The sequence below is a fragment of the Oncorhynchus clarkii genome, chromosome 4 (assembly GCF_045791955.1).
Source record: "Oncorhynchus clarkii lewisi isolate Uvic-CL-2024 chromosome 4, UVic_Ocla_1.0, whole genome shotgun sequence".
In the NCBI taxonomy this organism is placed as follows: domain Eukaryota; kingdom Metazoa; phylum Chordata; class Actinopteri; order Salmoniformes; family Salmonidae; genus Oncorhynchus; species Oncorhynchus clarkii.
Window position 1 is genome coordinate 67,482,361 of NC_092150.1, and position 20,122 is coordinate 67,502,482.

The 20,122-nt window shown below is 42.8% G+C and overlaps 1 protein-coding gene across 2 annotated transcripts in view; it reads left to right on the forward strand.

Moving 5' to 3' along the window:
- The window catches only part of LOC139407158 (mitochondrial inner membrane protein Mpv17), a 31,849-nt gene that overhangs the window by 7,285 nt on the left and 4,442 nt on the right, over positions 1–20,122 (forward strand). For both annotated transcript variants that reach the window (XM_071150657.1, XM_071150656.1), the window contains exons 3-5: positions 6,223–6,338; positions 11,196–11,288; positions 15,431–15,526. In XM_071150657.1, coding sequence (XP_071006758.1) covers positions 6,223–6,338; positions 11,196–11,288; positions 15,431–15,526 — 305 coding nt within the window. The remainder of the gene's footprint in view (positions 1–6,222; positions 6,339–11,195; positions 11,289–15,430; positions 15,527–20,122) is intronic.

The window sequence follows — 20,122 nt, forward strand, 5'->3', positions numbered from 1 at the left end:
AACAATCTGAGATACCCCAAAATAATTTTCTTTAAGCACCGTACACACACGCAGGACACTATCATGTCCCACTGAGGCCTATCTAGCAATGGCATACGTTTCCATCAGTCACTGAGGCCAGTGTCCATTGACTCCTCTCTTTCTCTCTCTTTTTCACTCTCATTGATAAAATGACACCGTACAAGCCCCCCCCCCCCCCCCCCCCCCCTTAGTGCAGAAGTATTTACAGAGCAAGGAGCTTCTGACCTATCCTCTGTGACTGGGACAGACACACTTCAGTGCGTCAGTAATCCCTATGTGTGGCAGTAAGGCCCTCCAAAGACAATGACCTACAGGACCAGTGTGTTTTAGGATGACTCATTCAGCCAGAGCTTTGTTGATGAGGCCAGAGGACAAAAGTTAACTTTTTAAGTGTTTTCTTTTATTGCATGTGACTCTAAATCAGGATAATCCGCCGTTGCTAAATCACCTCAATGGATTTGGAGAGAAAAAAACATAAAATTGTGTAATTATACATTTTTAAGATGCACATCTCTTTGGCTGTGAAGGTGTAGGAAAATTGTCTTTATTGGATTTCAGTGCATGTATAAAATAAATGTATATTAATGGCTATATTGGTTAAATTGACTTAGTGCCTATATCTAATGATATTAGCCTATTAGATGTGGTCTCATCTTGTTGACATATCATTGTGACCGCAAGACACTTGTTCACATGAATCTACACATTGTCACAAATGTACTACAAAAATGTACTACAATCCAAATTACACTTGCCCATCTTCTGAAAACATCAGAAACCCTACCTCTTCAAAGAGTATCTTAAACACCCTTCAGGGCAAGTACAACTAATTGTCAGACTAGCAGATTATAGATTTAAGTGGTCCTAATCAGGCAAAAATCACAATATCAAACAATTGGGCTACTCTGATCAGAATTGGATCAAACTGTCCTCCGGATGTGATGTATTGCCCAATGTCCTCCCAATCTCTGCAGAGCGCATCGCAGTAGAATTATTATATGCCTGCATTGACAGGCAGGAGTGGTCTTTCAATCATGAAGTCGCGAGATAGGTTTTTGAGATCAAAGCAAGCTGCGTGTTCGGATTGTTGATATTCATTGCTAGTTAGTGAGTTATTTGCCCAGTTATAGCATGAATCGTGAATAATGTTGCGTGAGAAAGTTAGAGGCATAAATATCAAACCACCTAAAAAAATGCTAACCTCCCATGTTATTATAATGGTGAGAGGTTAGCATGTCTTGGGGGTATGATGTTTGTGCGTCTAACTTTCTCACTCATCATTGTTCACGATTCATTCAGGATTATCCATAATTATGGTAGCATCCACATGAATGTAGAAGTGTTTAGAAACATATTATATTCTTATTTACAATAAAAGTAACTCCAAAATGACACAATACATGATTTACTATGAATTTGTATAGGGCACAAAATAATCTGAAACAAAACCTAAACAAACAGCAAATGCATCCAACAAGTTTGTAGAGTCACAAGCTTGATGTACAGTAGTCATTGCATGCTAGGAATATGGGACCAAATACTAAACTTTTGACTACTTCAATACACATGTAAGTGAATTTGTCCCAATACTTTTGGTCCCCTAAAATGGGGAGACTATGTATAAAATGTGCTGTAATTTCTAAGGAGTTTACCCGATATGGATGAAAATACCCTAAAATTAAAGTTGACAGCCTGAATTTTAATCTCATAGTCATGGTATCATTTCAGATCCAACGTGCTGGAGTACAGAGCCAAAACAACCAAAAATGTGGCACTGGCTCAATACTTTTGGCACTCACTGTATATTTTTACTGTTTTATACAGTAGCCTATCAGTGCAGTATTTTACTTTGTGGGGGGTTAAGTGCCTTGCTCAAGGCCACAACGGCAGGAGATATAATACTTGTGATCAGAGACCAGCAGTCTTCCGTTGTCAGTACCAGTGATAATAAGTAGTTCCTTGCATGATACAATACAATTTTACGTCATTGTTTTGGCCCATGGTGTTACAGATTATTTCATTTTTGGGGGACGAGCGACTTGAGCTTGTACTTTGGACAAGTAGAAAAAATCAGTCCTGCTTGTCTGATATAGAAGTGGCTAAAAAAGTTATTGTCAATCCCTTGCCTTTTATGAACTAACACTCGCACTTGACAATTTTGTTTCCCACTGACTTTGCTGATATCTACTTTATTGAGGAAAAATGTTCTTACTATTACTGATATGTGGTTGTCCCACCTAGCTATCTTAAAGGGAAGGTTGCACAATATATTTCCACAAATCTAACAACGTAGATTGATGATATTCCATCTAAACGTTCTTTTTGCAAAAATGTATCCCCCCTTAAAATTTCACTTCTGTTTACACAATTTGAATGACATTTATCAAAAACTCATATACCAACAATACATTGCGGGTTTGGCGCAAGAGAAGAACTGGTGGTGGCAGTGCACTGTTTACCGGCATACATGTTTGGTCGAAATGTGAGTAGCTAGATGGGAAGGAAGTCCTACCGCTTTCGGGCAGACTGGGTCAGGGGAGCTTCAGTCATATGCGGACCTCACTTATACAATTACAACGGTGACCAACAGTGGAAGCGTGGGTTCAACATGAAGCTGAAGCTAAAAATCGGTTCTTTGGCCGCAATCAATGTAGGCTCCAATTCCACTGATGCCGCCGGTGTTACTTACAGCACCACGGCTGGCGGCTTCGGTGATGGATGTGAATCGGATAAGCAGGTACTAAAGTGCCCAAAGAGTTGTCATGTTATGTCACTAGTAGATTATAAAACACGAAGATAGCCAGCTATCTAAGTGCACCGGGCCATGCAAAATGAACTGGCCCAGTCACACGGATCTAGCATGGTGTTTACGGATGGAATAAGCTTGCCCAATATTGTACTAAAGGAGGCTAATGTTACTCCTTAGTCCAATGACCTTACATGTTCTGTTTAAAGGCTGAATTGGGTCTGGAAGCCAAAATAGCCAAATACTCCATCTAAATGTGGTAAGGTTCTAGAAACAAATATCCAACTGCATTCATTTCACATCAAAATAATTTCCCAAATGCGAAATAGACTGTTTTAACCTGTTTTAACACAGTTGCAACCGATAGCATTTTCCAGTGACGACACGTTTGTGGCGTCAGTCTACCGTTTACACACAGGTGTTCGGAGACAGATAGCTAATTAGCACAGGTAGTCCACTCTGTCTTCTGTCTGTTTTCTGTAAACAAGCTCTGTAACTTGGAAATATGGTTGTGTGGGAACCATAACCATATAAAGGTGTGATAGAATTTAATCTTTTGTTTTTTGAAAATTATTTCTCGCCGATATGAAAGATTTAATTTAATTTATTTTTTATTTTATTTAACCTTTATTTAAATATGCAAGTCAGTTAAGAACAAATTTGTATTTACGATGACGGCCTACCAAAAGGCATATGGCCTCCTGCATGGACGGGGGATTAAAAATGTTAAATAAATAAATAATAAATATAGGACAAAACACACATCACGGCAAGAGACAACACATAACGCTATATAAAGAGAGACCTAAGACAACAACATTGCAAGGCAGCAACACATGACAACACAGCATGGTAGCAACACAACATAACAACAACACAACATGGTAGCAGCCCAAAACATAGGACAAACATTATTGGGCACAGACAACAGTGCAAAGGGCAAGAAGGTAGAGACAACAGTACATCACACAAAGGAGCCAAAACTGTCAGTAAGAGTGTCCATGATTGAGTCTTTGAATTAAGAGATTGAGATAAAACTATCCAGTTTGAGTGTTTGTTGCAGCTCGTTCCAGGCGCTATCTGCAGTGAACTGAAAGAGTAGCGACCCAGGGATGTGTGTGCTTTTGAGGACCTTTAACAGAATGTGACTGGCAGAATGGGTGTTGTATGTGAAGGATGAGGGCTGTAGTAGATATCTCAGATAGAGGGGAGTGTACAGAGATGACCAGTTTACAGAGGAGTATAGAGTGCAGTGATGTGTCCTATAAGGAGCATTGGTGGCAAATCTGATGGCCGAATGGTAAAGAACATCTAGCTACTCAAGAGCACCCTTACCTGCCGATCTATAAATTACATCTCCGTAATCTAGCTTGGGTAGGATGGTCATCTAAATCAGGGTTAGTTTGGCAGCTTGGGTGAACGAGGAATGATTACGATAGAGGAGACCAAGTCTCGATTTAACTTTGGCCTGCAGCTTTGATATGTGTGGTACACTGTGCTGACAGTGTACCGTCTAGCCATACTCCCAAGTACGTGTATGAGGTGACTACCTCAAACTCTAAAGGTAGTTTGAGGTACCTCAGAGGTAGTAATCTCTAAACCCTCAGAGGTTTTGGAGGTGTTCAAAACAAGGTTACGGGCAGAGAAAGCTTGTTGGACACTAGGAAAGATTTGTTGTAGAGCATTTAACACAAAATCCAGGCAGGGGCCAGCTGAGTATAAGACTGTATCATCTGCATATAAATGGATGAGAGAGCTTCCTACCGCCTGAGCTATGTTGTTGATGTAAATTGAGAAGAGCGTGGAGCCTACCTTGGTGACAGGCAGTGGCTGAAACAGCTAAGATACGGTACAGCAAGAGATGCATGTTATTGTTCAGTCACGGCTCTCAACAAACAGTAGTTACGGTCTTGTCCCATCGCTGCAACTCCCCTATGGACTCAGGAGAGGCAAAGGTCGAGAGCCATGCGTCCTCCGAAACACAACCCTGCTAAGCAAGCCGCACTGCTTCTTGACACACTGCTCACTTAACCCGGAAACCAGCCGCACCAATGTGTCAGAGGAAACACCATCCAGCTGGCAACTGAGTCAGCTTGCAGGCTCCCGGGCCCTCCACAAGGAGTCGCTAGAGCGCAATGGGACAAGGATATCCCAGCCGGCCTGCCCCTAACCCGCACAACGCTGGGCCAATTATGCGCCGCCTCATGGGTCTCCTGAGCACGGCCAGCTGTGAAACAGCCTGGGATTGAACCCGGGTCTGTGGTGATGCCACAAGCACTGCGATGCAGTGCCTTAGACCACTGCGTCACTTGGGAGGCCTCGTCCAATTACTTTTATGTGTAATGTAATGGTTCTAAGAGTCATGATCAATGGCTGGGAATAAGCTAGCTAGCTAGCAAGCAAGCTAACTACAACAACTCCATCAACAGAATACTGCACATTTTGTGGAAATTAATGGTGAAATGCCAATTGGATTAATGTCATTATTTCAAGGTATGTCTATATTTTTGCTGAATTGCCTGATCTTCATTGGCCGTTATAACTTGCAGGATATCATGGTAGCCAATGTTTGTGTTAGCCATTTACCTGGATTTACTGCTGCTAGCTTAATAGTAGCACTCAGGTAAGCATGTGGCTAGCTGTACCTACTATTGGCCAACAACAGAGTTTTAGCCAGTTTGGTTATAGACTTTCAGTGTCTACTGTGAGGGTAAAGGTTTATCTTGATTTTGTGTAACAGTAAACAAATGCTGATGTGCTGAACTCATAATAAGTGATGTGTTTCAAGGCTGTTAGTGGTTAGCTAGTAGGGGTAACGTAAGCCATCAAGGTTGTGAAAGGGACTATGCTAAAAGCCTGCATGCTATATGGTAAAAATGTGTGGTAAAAATGTTGTTTTTTGCTGATACAGAATAAAGAAGAGCGTAGGCAAAATAACTAAAATGTAAATGTAAAAATCTTTGTAAGGAGTGGACATGTGTAGAGTAGGACAAATGCCCAGTCAACAATTCCTCTGCACCAGTGTAACTACAGTATATTTAGGTCTCAAAACCATAGAGATGTATTATAGTACACTCGTTAAAACAATTATAACAGTATGTGGTGAGTCAATGTTGATTCTTTTTAGGTACATTATGTTTTGATAATCATCAGTTGTGACGTCTGATGTTATCAGTAAAGCAGAGAGGCAGGGGGCTTGTCTTTGAACCATGTGAAGGTCTGTAGGTGTACAGGGTATTAATGGTTAATGGGGGCTGATGTCTTTGAATGGGCTTCTACTGCTTTTTCTGTCGTTGGCACCATCACAGGTTGGCATGTGTCTGTCTAAGCACGTGTCCCCTGGCTGCTGGCACAGAGCGGCAGATGACCACATCCCAATGATCTTCTCTGTTACTCACTCTCGCTCACTTCCTCTCACCTCCCTCCCTCTTTTCTCTCCCCTCTCTCTCCTACAGGCACGCTGGTGGGGGTGGGTGATGTCATCTCCCAGCAGGTGCTTGAGAGGCGGGGTCTGGCCAATCACAACGTGACACGGACGGCCAAGATGATGAGCATCGGATTCTTCTTCGTCGTGAGTCCTCCTCTTCCTCACTCTTCTTCTCTTTTAACCCACTGTCTCACATCAAAGGACTGGTTAGTTCCAGTGTATCAGTCTTGACTTTTACTACACACATGCATATTGGGTTGTTCTCGCTCACTCTCTCTCACACACACGGGAGAGGTTTGTTTGTGGTCATGTTAAATGGAGAGGATCATTGTGCTGTCACAAACACTCCAATGGCCAGCTGTTATATGGGAACAGATCTGTGACTGTGCGTCAATAGCAGCCACCACAAGTAGGTATGAGTAGGTCTCTGAAGGAGTGAGAGAACAGCTGGGAAGCGTGGGCTCAAATCAAATCACATTTGCTTTGTCACATGTTTCTTAAACAACAGGTGTAGACTAACAGTGAAATGCTTACTTAATTAAGGACCCTTCCCAGCAATGCAGAGAGAAAGAAAATAGAGAAATAATAGAAAAGTAATTACACGTAATAATAAATACACAATGAGTAATGATGTCTTGGCTATACATTGCATTCAGAAATATTCAGACCGCTTGACTTTTTCCACATATTGTTAGGTTACAGCCTTATTCTAAAATGAATTACATTGTGCCCCCCCCCCGTTCATCATCAATCTATACACAATACAAAGCAAAAACAGGTTTTTAGATATTTTTGCTAATTCATTCAAAATAAAAAACTTAAATATAACATTTACATAAATATTCAGACCCTTTACTCAGTACTTTGTTGAAGCACCTTTGGCAGCGATTACAGCCTTGAGTTTTCTTTGGTATGATGCTACAAGCTTGGCACACCAGTATTTGGGGAGTTTCTCCCATTCTTCTCTGCAGATCCTCTCAAGCTCTGTCAGGTTGGATGGGTAGCGTTGCTGCACAGCTATTTTCACATCTCGCCAGAGATGTTCGATCAGGTTCAAGTCCGGCCACTCAAAGACATTCAGAGACTTGACCCGAAGCCACTCCTGCGTTGTCTTGGCTGTGTGCTTAGGGTCGTTGTCCTGTTGGAAGGTGAACTTTCGCCCCAGTCTGAGGTCTTGAGCGCTCTGGAGTAGGTTTTCATCAAGGAGCTCTCTGTACTTTGTTCTGTTCATCTTTCCCTCGATCCTGACTAGTCTCCCAGTCCCTGCCACTGAAAAACATCCCCACAGCATGATGCTGCCACCACCACCACCATGCTTCACCGTACGGATGATGCCAGGTTACCTCCAGAAGTGACGCTTGGCATTCAGGCCATAGAGTTCAATCTTGATTTCATAAGACCAGAGAATCTTGTTTCTAATGGTCTGAGAGTCCTTTAGGTGCCTTTTGGAAAACTCCAAGCGGGCTGTCATGTGCCTTTTACTGAGTGGCTTCCGTCTGGCCACTCTACCATAAAGGTCTGATTGGAGTGCTGCAGAGATGGTTATTCTTCTGGAGGGTTCTCCTATCTCCACAGAGGAACTCTAGAGCTCTGTCAGCGTGACCATCGGGTTCTTGGTCACCTCCCTGACCAAGGCCCTTCTCCCTCGATTGCTCAGTTTGGCCGGGTGGCCAGGTCTAGGAAGAGTCTTGGTGGTTCCAAACTTATTCCAGGCCACTGTGTTCTTGGGGAGCTTCAATGCTGCAGACATGTTTTGGTACTCTTCCCCAGATCTGTGCCTCAACACAATCCTGTCTCTGAGCTCTACGGACAATTCCTTCGACCTCATGGCATGTTTTTTGCTCTGACATGCTCTGTCAACTGTGGGACCATATATAGACAGGTGTGTGCCTTTACAATCAATTGAATTTACCACAGGTGGACTCCGATCAAGTTATAGAAACATCTCTAGGATGATCAATGGAAACAGGATGCACCTGAGCTCAATTTTGAGTCTCATAACCAAGGGTCTGAATACTTATGTAAATAAGGTATTTTCTAGGTCCTGTGTGGTTCAGTAGGTAGAGCATGTCACTTGAAACGCCAGGGTTGTGGGTTCAATACCCACGGGGTACAAGTACAAATTACATTAAAAAATAAAACATCAAATAAAAATAACAATAAAAAACAAATAAGGTGTTTTCGCTTTGTCATTATGGGGTATTGTGTATAGATTGATGAGGAAAATGTTTTATTTAAAACATTTTAGAATAAGGCTGTAACCTAACAAAATGTGGAAAAAGTCAAGGGTCTGAATACTTCCCGAATGAATGAGTCAATGTGTAGGGGTACAAGGTAATTGAAGTAGATATGTACATATAACTAGAAATAAAGACTTGGTAACAAGATAGATAATAAGCAGTAGCAGCGTATGTGATGAGTCCCAAAAAAGGTTTGTGCTAAAACGGTCAATGCAGATAACCAAATTGCCTCCCGGACTAACTATTTAACTAGCTATTTAATAGTCTTATGGCTCGGGGGTAGAATCTGTTCAGCGTCCTGTTGATTCCAGACTTGGGGCATTGGTACCGCTTGTGTGACTGGAGTCTTTGACAATTTTTAGGGCCTTCCTCTGACATCACCTAGTATAGAGGTCCTGGATGGCAGGGAGCTTGGCCCCAGTGACGTACTGTTTACACTACCCTCTGTAGCACCTTGCAACCGGATGCCGAGCAGTTGCCATACAAAGCGGTGATGCAGCCAGTCAAGATGCTCTCAATGGTTCAGATGTAGAACTTTTTGAGGATCTGAGGACCCTTGCCATCTTCACGACTGTGTTGATGTGTGTGGACCATTTATAGATTCTTAGACTTGAAACTCTCGACCCGCTCCACTACAGCCCGTCAATGTGAATGGGGGCATGTTCGGCCCTCCATTTCTTGTAGTCCACAATCAACTCCATTATCTTACCGACGTTGAGGGAGAGGTTGTTGTCTCAGACCTTCTTCCTATAGGCGGTCTCATCGTCGTCAGTGATCAGGCCTCCCACCGTTGTGTCGCCAGCAAACTAAATTATGGTGTTGGAGTCATGCATAGCCGCAGTCGTGGGCGAGCAGGAAGTACAGGAGGACAATAAGCACACACCCCTGAGTGGCCATTTTGTTGATGGTCAGCTTGGTGGATGTGTGTTACGACCTGGGGGTGGCCCGTCAGGAAGTTCAGCCTCCAGTTGCAGAGGGAGGTGATTAATCCCAGGGACCTTAGCTTAGTGATGAGCTTGGAGGGCACTATGGTGTTGAACGCTGTCAATAAACAGCATTCTCACATAGGTGTTCATTTTGTCCAGGTGGGAGAAGGCTCTGTGGAGTGCAATAGAAATTGCGTCATCTGTGGATCTGTTGGGGCGGTATGCAAATTGGAGTGGGTCCAGGGTGTCTGGGATGATAGTGTTGATGTGAGCCATGACCAGCCTTTCAAAGCATTTCATGGCTACAGATGTGAGTGCTACAGGGCGATAGTCATTTAGTTTACCTTGGCTACAGGTTACCTTGGCGTTTTTGGGACTATTGTGGCACAGGGACTATGGTGGTCTACTTGAAATGTAAGTATTACAGACTGGGTCACGGAGAGGGTGAAAATGTCAGTGAAGACACTTGCCTGCAGCTTTGTGAATGTTAACCTGTTTAAAGGTATTACTCATGTCGGCTACGGAGATCGTTATCACAGTCGTATGGAACAGCTGGTGCTCTTATGCATGGTTCAATGTTGCTTGCCTCGAAGCGAGCATAGAAGGCATTTAGCGTTTCTGGTTAGCTTGGGTCCCTGGGAAGCTCCCTGCTATTTTTCCCTTTGTAATCTGTGATAGTTTGCGATCCCTGCCACATCCGACGAGCGTCAGATCCGTCGTAGTTGGATTTGATCTTAGTCCTGTATTGATGCTTTGCCTGTTTGATGCCTCGTGGGAGGTTATAGCGGTATTTCTTATAAGCATCCAGATTAGTGTCCCGCTCCTTGAAAGCGGCAGCTCTAGCCTTTAGCTCAGTGCGGCCGTTGCCTGTAATCCATGGCTTATGGTTGGGGTATGTGCTAAGCTGTCATCAAGGAAAAGGGTGGCTACTTTGAAGAATCTCAAACAAAACAAAATATATTTTATATAACACTTTTTTGGTTATTACATGTTTCCATATGTGTTATTTCATAGTTTTGATGTCTTCACGGTTATTCTACAATGTAGAAAATAGTAAAAATAAAGAAAAAACCCTTGAAGTTGGTGTTCTAAAACCTTTGACTGGTAGTGTAGATATTACCTCAATTACCTCGACTAACCGGTGCCCCCACATATTGACTCTACCGGTACTACCTGTATATAGCTTCGCTACCGTTATTTTACTGCTTCTCTTTAATTATTTCTTACTTTAATTTTTTATTTTTTACTGATCTATTTTTTTCTTAACACTTATTTTTCTAAAAACTGCATTGTTGGTTAAGGGCTTGTAAGTAAGCATTTCACTGTTGTATTCGGCACGTGACAAATACAATTTGATTTAATTTGATTTGACCCAAGGACCACCCAAGGCCAGGCCACAGCACCAAGGTTCCTAGACACGCCACACACAGATGTTCCCTCTCAAACACTCCTTCTCACAGACTCGGTGACATGACTGACATGACAGAAAGCTGAGAAACTCTATTATTGTGCCTCACCACAGTGTGTGTGTGTGTGTGTGTGTGTGTGTGTGTGTGTGTGTGTGTGTGTGTGTGTGTGTGTGTGTGTGTGTGTGTGTGTGTGTGTGTGTGTGTGTGTGTGTGTGTGTGTGTGTGTGTGTGTGTGTGTGTGTGTGTGTGTGTGCCTTTTTGACTTCAATTTGAATTGACACCAACCCTGTTGTTGTCTAACATATTTGTTTCCGGAATGTTCTGAAAGCATAATAATTTTTCATGATTGATTCCTGTTGTTACGCCATCAGTCTTTTCATGATGAATCTGTGTGAAGTATCCTGATTGTTCTTTTTTCAACCCCAGGGCCCTGCAATAGGTAGCTGGTACAAGGTTCTGGACAAGCTGGTCACTGGGGGGACTAAAAGTGCTGCCATGAAGAAAATGCTTGTTGATCAGGTGAGGGGCATCTGGGTGGCTGCAATTAAGTAAAAAGACAGCCAGTTTACATGAATATATAATTTAACATGGTTTATATTGCTTTAGGTAAGTTCTCTGTCCTCTAATGGGCTGGTTATTAACCCTTGTATATGACTCCTCTACTCACAAATCTTACTTTCATTTTTATTTTTTTTCGTTATTTTACCAGGTAAGTTGACTGAGAACACATTCTCATTTGCAGCAAAGACCTGGGGAATAGCTACAGGGGACAGGAGGGGGATGAATGAGCCAATTGTAAACTGGGGATTATTAGGTGACCGTGATGGTTTGATGGCCAGATTGGGAATTTAGCCAGGACACCGGGGTTAACACCCCATCTCTTACGATAAGTGCCATGGGATCTTTTAATGACCGCAGAGAGTCAGGACACGCGTTTAACGTCCCATCCGAAAGACGGCACCCTACACAGGGCAGTGTCCCCAATCACTGCCCTGGGGAATTGGGATATTTTTTAGACCAGAAGAAAGAGTGCCTCCTACTGGCCCTCCAACACCACTTCCAGCAGCATCTGGTCTCTCATCCAGGGACTGACCAGAACCAACCCTGCTTAGCTTCAGAAGCAAGCCAGCAGTGGTATGCAGGGTGGTATGCTGCTGGCTACATCAACAAACATTCCAAATATGAATGGACCCCAGGTTAAGGCGCCATCAAAAATGCCTGTCACTGTGGTGCCAGCCAGAGCTGAGTGAATAGGTGTGACATGCATCAGAGGAATCTATTTCTGCCTGTTCCCCTAAAGGTTGAAGCCCCCTTCAGCGTCTGTCAACCAATCCCTGCATTGACAGGCGGGGGAACAAACACCTGCTTGCATAATACGCAGCTAACATGATTTGGGATCTGTGAATGCACAGGATTAGAGAGGACAATGAGAGGCGAGCACCGCACGGCCCTCTCCTGGAGGAGGGATTAGTGTACACTCTGAAGGATGCACACTCTCCACGCTCTCCTTTCACTGCACAGCTATTTTCACACACGAAACAGCGATTCCAGGGCAAATTTGTGATCTTAAAGACCCCCCCCTCCCCCAAAAAATATGTCCTGTCACTATACAGTCAGTGGCCAGTTTGTTAGGTACACCCATCTAGTATCAGGTCAGACTCCCCTTTGTCTCCAGAACAGCCTGACGTCTTTGGGGCACGGATTCTACAAGGTGTGGCATTCAAACATTGCTCAATTAGTATCAAGGGACCTAACGTGTGCCAGGAAAACATTCCTCACACTATTACACCACCGCCACCAGCCTGCTACCATTAACACCAGGCAGGATGGGACCATGGATTAATGCCGCTTACGCGAAATCCTGACTCTGCCGTCAGCATGACGGAACAGGAACCGGAATTCGTCGGACCAGGTGATGTTTTTCCACTCCTCAATTGTCCAGTGTTAGGAGTGGGACCCGGTGTGGTCATCTGCTGCACTAGCCCATCCGTGACAAGGACCGACGAGATGCCATTCTACACACCACTGTTGTACTGCTCCATTATTTGCCTGTTTGTGGACCGCCTGTTAGCTTGCAAGTTTCCTGCCATTCTCCTTTGACCTCTCTCATCAACAACCTGGGGATTTAATGTTGGTGGTCCTTGTCTAGATGAAGTTCATTATTTGCCGTAAGTCAGGCGATGACATTATGGTAAGCTTTACAGGGGGAGTCCTAGTGATGCATCTCCATTTATCACGGTCACTGATCGGTAAAGCTGGATGGCGTTAAGAAACAGGGTCTTCCCTGACTTAGATGATTTACTCAGTGATCTGAAAGAAAGGTATGAATAGTACAGTTGTTAAGGGAAGCCCCTGTCTGTATAAAGCTCATTAGGAACTGGCTGGTTGACAGCCGTGGTATGTCAGACTGTATAACACGGGTATCACAAAACATTTATTTTTACTGCTCTAATTACATTGATAACCAGTTTATAATAGCAATAAGGCACCTCAGGGGTTTGTGGTATATGGCCAATATACCACGGCTAAGGGCTGTATCCAGGCTCTCCGCGTTGCGTTGTGCTTAAGAACGGCCCTTAGCCATAGTATATTGGCCATATACCACACCCTCTCGTGCCTTATTGCTTAATTAAATCATGCCCCAAGTCACAGTCAAGTTCATTTCTCTGACAATCAAATATGTCTGAGTTGTCAACGTCTATCTTATCCTCCTCTTTTCCTCTGACATTTTTTGTCAGTCATCCCAGTTGGTTAGTGTGATGAAACTTTCATAGAGGCTTTTTATGGATGCCCACATTGGTCTGTAAGTGACAGAGGCAGGACCTTAATGCCATTAATTAACAGGGTTGTACGAGTACTTCAAAAAAAATGAAAAGTCATTTCTCCCTCTTAATTATACAACAGTGCAAGGTAGGGTCCTCGAATTTGCTAACAACATAGTTGCTCACAACATACACTACATGACCAAAAGTATCTGGACACCTGCTCGTCCAACATCTCATTCCAAAATTATGGGCATTAATATAGAGTTAGTCTCCCCTTTGCTGCTATAACAGCCTCCACTCTTCTAGGAAGGCTTTCCACTAGATGTTGGAACATTGCTGCAGGGACTTGCTTCCATTCAGCCACAAGAGCTTTAGTGAGGTCGGTCAGTGATGTTGGGCAATTAGGCTTGGCTCGCAGTCGGCATTCCAATTCATCCCAAAGGTGTTGAATGGGGTTTAGGTCTGGGTTCTGTGCAGGCCAGTCAAGTTCTTCCACAACGATCTCGACAAACCATTTCTGTATGGACCTCGCTTTGTGCACAGGGGCATTGTCATTCTGAAACAGGAAAGGGCCTTCCCCAACTGTTGCTACAAAGTTGTAAGCACAGAATTGTCTAGAATGTAATTGTATGCTGTAGCGTTAAGATTTCCCTGGGTCTAGCCCAAACCATGAAAAACAGCCACAGACCATTATTCCTCCTCCACCAAACTTTACATTTGCCACTATGCATTGGGGCAGGTAGCGTTCTCCTGGCATTCGCCGAACCAAGATTCATCCGTCGAACTGCCATATGGTGAAGTGTGATTCATCACTCCAGAAAAACGCGTTCCCACTGCTCCAGAGTCCAATTGGGGTGAGCTTTACACATCTCCAGCCGACGCTTGGCATTGTGCATGGTGATCTAAGGCTTGTGTGCGGCTGCCGGCCATGGAAACCCATTTCATTAAGCTCCCGACAAACAGTTTTTGTGCTGATGTTGTTTCCAGAGGCAATTTGGAACTCGGTAGTGCGTGTTGTAACTGAGGACAGATGATTTTTACGCACTTCGCGCTTCAGCACTGCCAGTCCCGTTCTGTGAGCTTGTTTGGCCTATCAATTCATGGCTGAGCCGTTGTTGCTCCTAGACGTTTCCACTTCACAATAACAGCACTTACAGTTGACCGGGGCAGCTCTAGCAGGGCAGAAATTTGACAAACTGACTTGTTGGAAAGTTGGCATCCTGTGACAGTGCCACGTTGAAAGTCACTGAGCTAGATCTTCAGTAAGGCCATTATACTGCCAATGTTTGTCTATGGAGATTGCATGGCGGCGTGCTCGATTTTACGATTGTATACACCTGTCAGCAACGGGTGTGGCTGAACTAGCCAAATCCACTAATTTGACAGGGTGTCCACATATATTTGTATATATAATGTATGTTATACAAGTAAGACATTGTATAACCATTGCCGCAGTGACTATGCTTTTGGTTTGAGAAATGTTGGCTAAAAGATCAATAAAAACCTACCTGGCTCTGTGTTTTAAAAATTGCCATTTTCACTTCCGTAAATATGTATTATGACGTCATTGGCTTATATGCAGAACCCTGCAGAGGTAACAACATCCTACAGGCCCTCTACTTTCAGGGCCCAACTGGACTCATCATAATCATTGCAATTATCCAATTTTCTTTTGAAACCTTTTAATAGTGGCCAGTGTGCATCCTTATTTTTATGCACAGTGTCCATGGAAAAAGGTATGCTTCCATTAAGTCACTGAGCTTTTTTCCCCACTCGTTTTGCACGCACATTAACATTTATATAAACATGTACATTCACACACACAAAAACATCACACATACACACACATGTACACAGACCGATAAAACAGTGTTTGTTCTTGTCATGTATCAACAGTTGGGCTTTGCACCGTGTTTCCTGGGTGCCTTCCTGGGGATCTCTGGAACCTTGAATGGACTGACTGTGGAGGAGAACGTTGCCAAGCTCAAGAGGGTAAGGCTCATCTCATCATGGCTTTTCTCCACTGATTTCAATCAAACATACATTAAACGTCAAAGAATAAGATCATTAAATAACATACATTAAGAATGAGTTGCAAATATATATAGTTGAAGTCGGAAGTTTACATACACCTTAGCCAAATACATTTAAACTCAGTTTTTCACAATTCCTGACATTTAATCCTAGTAAAAATTCCCTGTCTTAGGTTAGTTAGGATCACCACTTTATTTTAAGAAAGTGAAATGTCAGAATAATAGTAGAGAGTGATTTATTTTAGCTTTTATTTCTTACATCACATTCCCAGTGGGTCAGAAGTTTATATACACTCAATTAATATTTGGTAGCACTGCCTTTAAATTGTTCAACTTGGATCAAATGTTCCGGGTAGCCTTCCACAAGCTTCCCACAGTAAATTTGGTAAATTTTGGCCCATTCCTCCTGACAGAGCTGGTGTAACAGAGTCAGGTTTGTAGGCCTCCTTGCTCGCACACGCTTTTTCAGTTCTGCCCATAAGTTGTCTATAGGATTGAGGTCAGGGCTTTGGGATGGCCACTCCAATACCTTGACTTTGTTGTCCTTAAGCCATTTTGCCACAACTTTGGAAGTATGCTTGGGGTCATTGTCCATTTGGAAGACCCATTTGCGACCAAGCTTTAACTTCCTGACTGATGTCTTGAGATGTTCCTTCAATATATCCAGATCATTTTCCTCCCTCATGATGCCATCTATTTTGTGAAGTGCACCAGTCCCTCCTGCAGCAAAGCACCCCCACAACATGATGCTGCCACCCCCGTGCTTCACGGTTGGGATGGTGTTCTTCGGCTTGCAAGTTTCCCTCTTTTTCTCCAAACATAACGATGGTCATTATGGCCAAACAGTTCTATTTTTGTTTCATCAGACCAGAGGACATTTCTCCAAAAAGTAAGATATTTGTCCCCATGTGCAGTTGCAAACCATAGTCTGGCTTTTTTATGGCGGTTTTGGAGCAGTGGCTTCTTCCCTGCTGAGCGGCCTTTCAGGTTATGTCGATATAGGACTCGTTTTACTGTGGATATAGATACTTTCGTACCTGTTTCATCCAGCATCTTCACAAAGTCCTTTGCTGTTGTTCTGTGATTGATTTGCACTTTTCGCACCAAAGTACGTTCATCTCTAGGAGACAGAACGCGTCTCCTTCCTGAGCGGTATGACGGCTGCGTGGTCCCATGGTGTTTATACTTGCGTACTATTGTTTGTACAGATGAACGTGGTACCTTCAGCCGTTTGGAAATTGCTCCCAAGGAAGAACCAGACTTGTGGAGGTGTACAATTTATTTTCTGAGGTCTTGGCTGATTTCTTTTGATTTTCCCATGATGTCAAGCAAAGAGGCACTGAGTTTGAAGGTAGTCCTTGAAATACATCCACAGGTACACCTCCAATTGACTCAAATGATGTCAATTAGCCTATCAGAAGCTTCTAAAGTCATGACATTTTTATGACATTTTCCAAGCTGTTTAAAGGCACAGTCAATTTAGTGTATGTAAACATCTGACCCATTGGAATTGTGATACTGTGAATTATAAATGAAATAATCTGTCTGTAAACAATTGTTGGAAAAATTACTTGTCACTCACAAAGTAGATGTCCTAACCGACTTGGCAAAACTATAGTTTGTTAACAAGGAATTTGTGGAGTGGTTGAAAAATGTGATTTAATGACTCCAACCTAAGTGTATGTAAACTTCCGACTCCAACTGTACATGCTGATTTTTGTAATCACAAAAAATCAACATGTGGTCTGAGACAGAGGTGTGTGGCGTTGACCTTGGAGCCCAGGGACTGTCAGACCCCTGTAGCTACCCCTGTAGCTCCCAAACTGAAAGGAACTCCTTTCCTCTCCTCTTCTGTGTTCTCCAGGAAACAAGCTGAGTGACCTCCATCTCTGCCCCAGTATAATTAAAGCTATTTTCTCCCATGAAGGAATGAAGGGAAGGAGGGTTGAAATAGCGCTGGTGACTCATGTCTTAGAGAAGGTTCCGTGTGTGTGTGGGGGGGTTTCATCCACCGTTCTTCTTGCTCGGCGGACCATCAAATATTTATGTAAGAAAGGCTCTTGAGTTTAAATGAGGCCGAAAGGGCAGTCACCAAAATGTCAGAATAGACAGAAAACAAATGGCAATTGTGCTCATTAGGCAAGACTGTGATGTGAAATAAATGTTTGATGAAAGGCAATAATGTGACCACACCTTCCCCATCTAAAGCCAGATGGAACTTAGTCTGATAGACGGTACTAGTTAAAATGGACATTAGTGACACGTGGGAATGTTCGCAGACATATGGGTGATTCCACGCCAGGAAGGCTCGAAAATATTTTGGGTGTCTCAGATTGTTCTGGCAATTCTCGCATAGAAACTGAATTGGGAGGAAGGGTGTTTGACATGTTTTTTACATTTGTATCACAAACCATTGTTTAAGAAAATCTTGATGAAAGTGTCCATATTAAGCACTTTTCAGACCTATACATGCCTCCTGTAAAACCCTATGATCTGTGAACCGTACATGATACAGACAACATCTTGGTGTCATTATACTCCTTATAGTGTGCTCTAAAATATGGAGTATGTCTAGATTCTGAAATAAAATGTTTCACATTAATTTATTCAACATAAAAAATATGAATATGATTACCTCAAAAGTACCTTTTTTGATTGTACTATTCAAGTACATCAATTTGTCAGAGTTGGTGCTCTGCTACTGTTGAAGTTATGATTAATTGTATGCGCACCACCAACACAATGAATGGAAAAATGTATTTTGTATTTGTATTTATTAGGGATCCCCATTAGCCCTTCCTGGGGTCCAAACACATTAAGGCACTTACATCACACATAAAACAAATATAAAACAGTATATCATATAACATTATTACACCACTCCATATCTACAATACAAAATGTATGATACCACCATACAACAATATTAGAATGTACGTGTGTGTAGAGTGCGTGCGTGCGTGTGCGTATGCATGTTCCTGTTTGTGTGCATCTCTTTACAGTCCCTGATGTTCCATAAAGTGTATTTTTAATCTGGATTTTAAATCTGGTTTTACTGCTTGCATCAGTTACCTGATGTGGAATAGAGTTCCATGTAGTCATGGCTCTATGTAGTACTGTGCGCCTCCTATAGTCTGTTCTTGACTTGGGGATTGTGAAGAGACCTCTGGTGGCATGTCTTATGGGAGGTGAATTGGGGTCTGAGCTGTGTGCTAGTAGTTTAAACAGACACATATTCAACATGTCAACACTTCTTACAAAAACAAGTAGTGATGAAGTCAATCTCTCCTCCACTCTGAGCCAGGAGAGATTTACATGTATTTTATTAACGTTAGCTCTCCGTGTACATTTACATTAGTCCATGTGCAACAAAACTAGGGCCTGTAGGACCTGCCTTGATGATAGTGTCGTTAAGAAGGCAGAGTAATGCTTTATTATGGACAGACTTCTCCCCATCTTAGCTACTGTTGTATCAACATGTTTTGACCATGACAGTTTACAATCCAGAGTTACACCAAGCAGTTTAGTCACTTCAACTTCCTCAATTTCCACATAATTTATTACAGGATTTAGTTTAGGTTTAGGGTTTAGTGAATGATTTGTCCCAAATACAATGCTTTTCGTAATAAAAATATTTAGGACTAACTTATTCCTTGCCACGATTCTGAAATTAACTGCAGATCTTTAAGTGTTGCAGTGATTTCACTTAATGTAATAGCTGACATGTATAGTGTTGAATCATCTGCATACATTTACTCAAAGCCAGTGGCATGTCATTAGTAAGGGCCCTAGACAGCTGCCCTGGGGAATTTCTGATTCTACCTGGATTATGTTGTTGAGGCTTCCAAGAACGGCCTCTGTGTTCTGTTAGATTATTTATCCACAACATAGTAGGGGATGTAAAGCCATAACACATATGTTTTTCCAGCAGCTGACTATGATCGATAATGTCCAAAGCTGCATTAGTCTAACAATACAGCTCCCACAATCTTTTTATCGTCAATTTCTATCAGCCAATCATCAGTTATTTATGTAAGTGCCGTGCTTGTTGAATGTCCTTCCCTATAAGCGTGCTGAAAGTCTGTTGGCAATTTGTTTACAGTAAAATAGCATTGCATCTGATCAAACACAATTTTTCCAAAAGTTTACTAAGGGTTGGTAACAGGTTGATTGGTCAGCTATTTGAGCCAGTAAAGGGGGCTTTACTATTCTTGGGTAGTGGAATTACAAACATCCTTCCTTCCAATCAAGTTTCTATGTGAGAATTGCCGGAACAATCTGAGATACCAAAAATATTTTGGTGCCTTCCTGGCGTGGAATCTTCCATATGCAGCATCCTCCTCAGTCCTCAGCCCTGCTCTTCAATAGCTAGTGGCAAGCCGCTCTGGTGTCAAATCACGTCACAAGCCCATCCCAACTATGACTTCACTTCACCTCATCTTATAGTGTGGGTCAAGCTCTCCCCCGGGACCTATTGGTTATTCATATTCATTCAGCTGTGATGTGTCTGATGCTACAGTACCTACCTCCTCTATAGCTCCTGTAGAGCTAGATC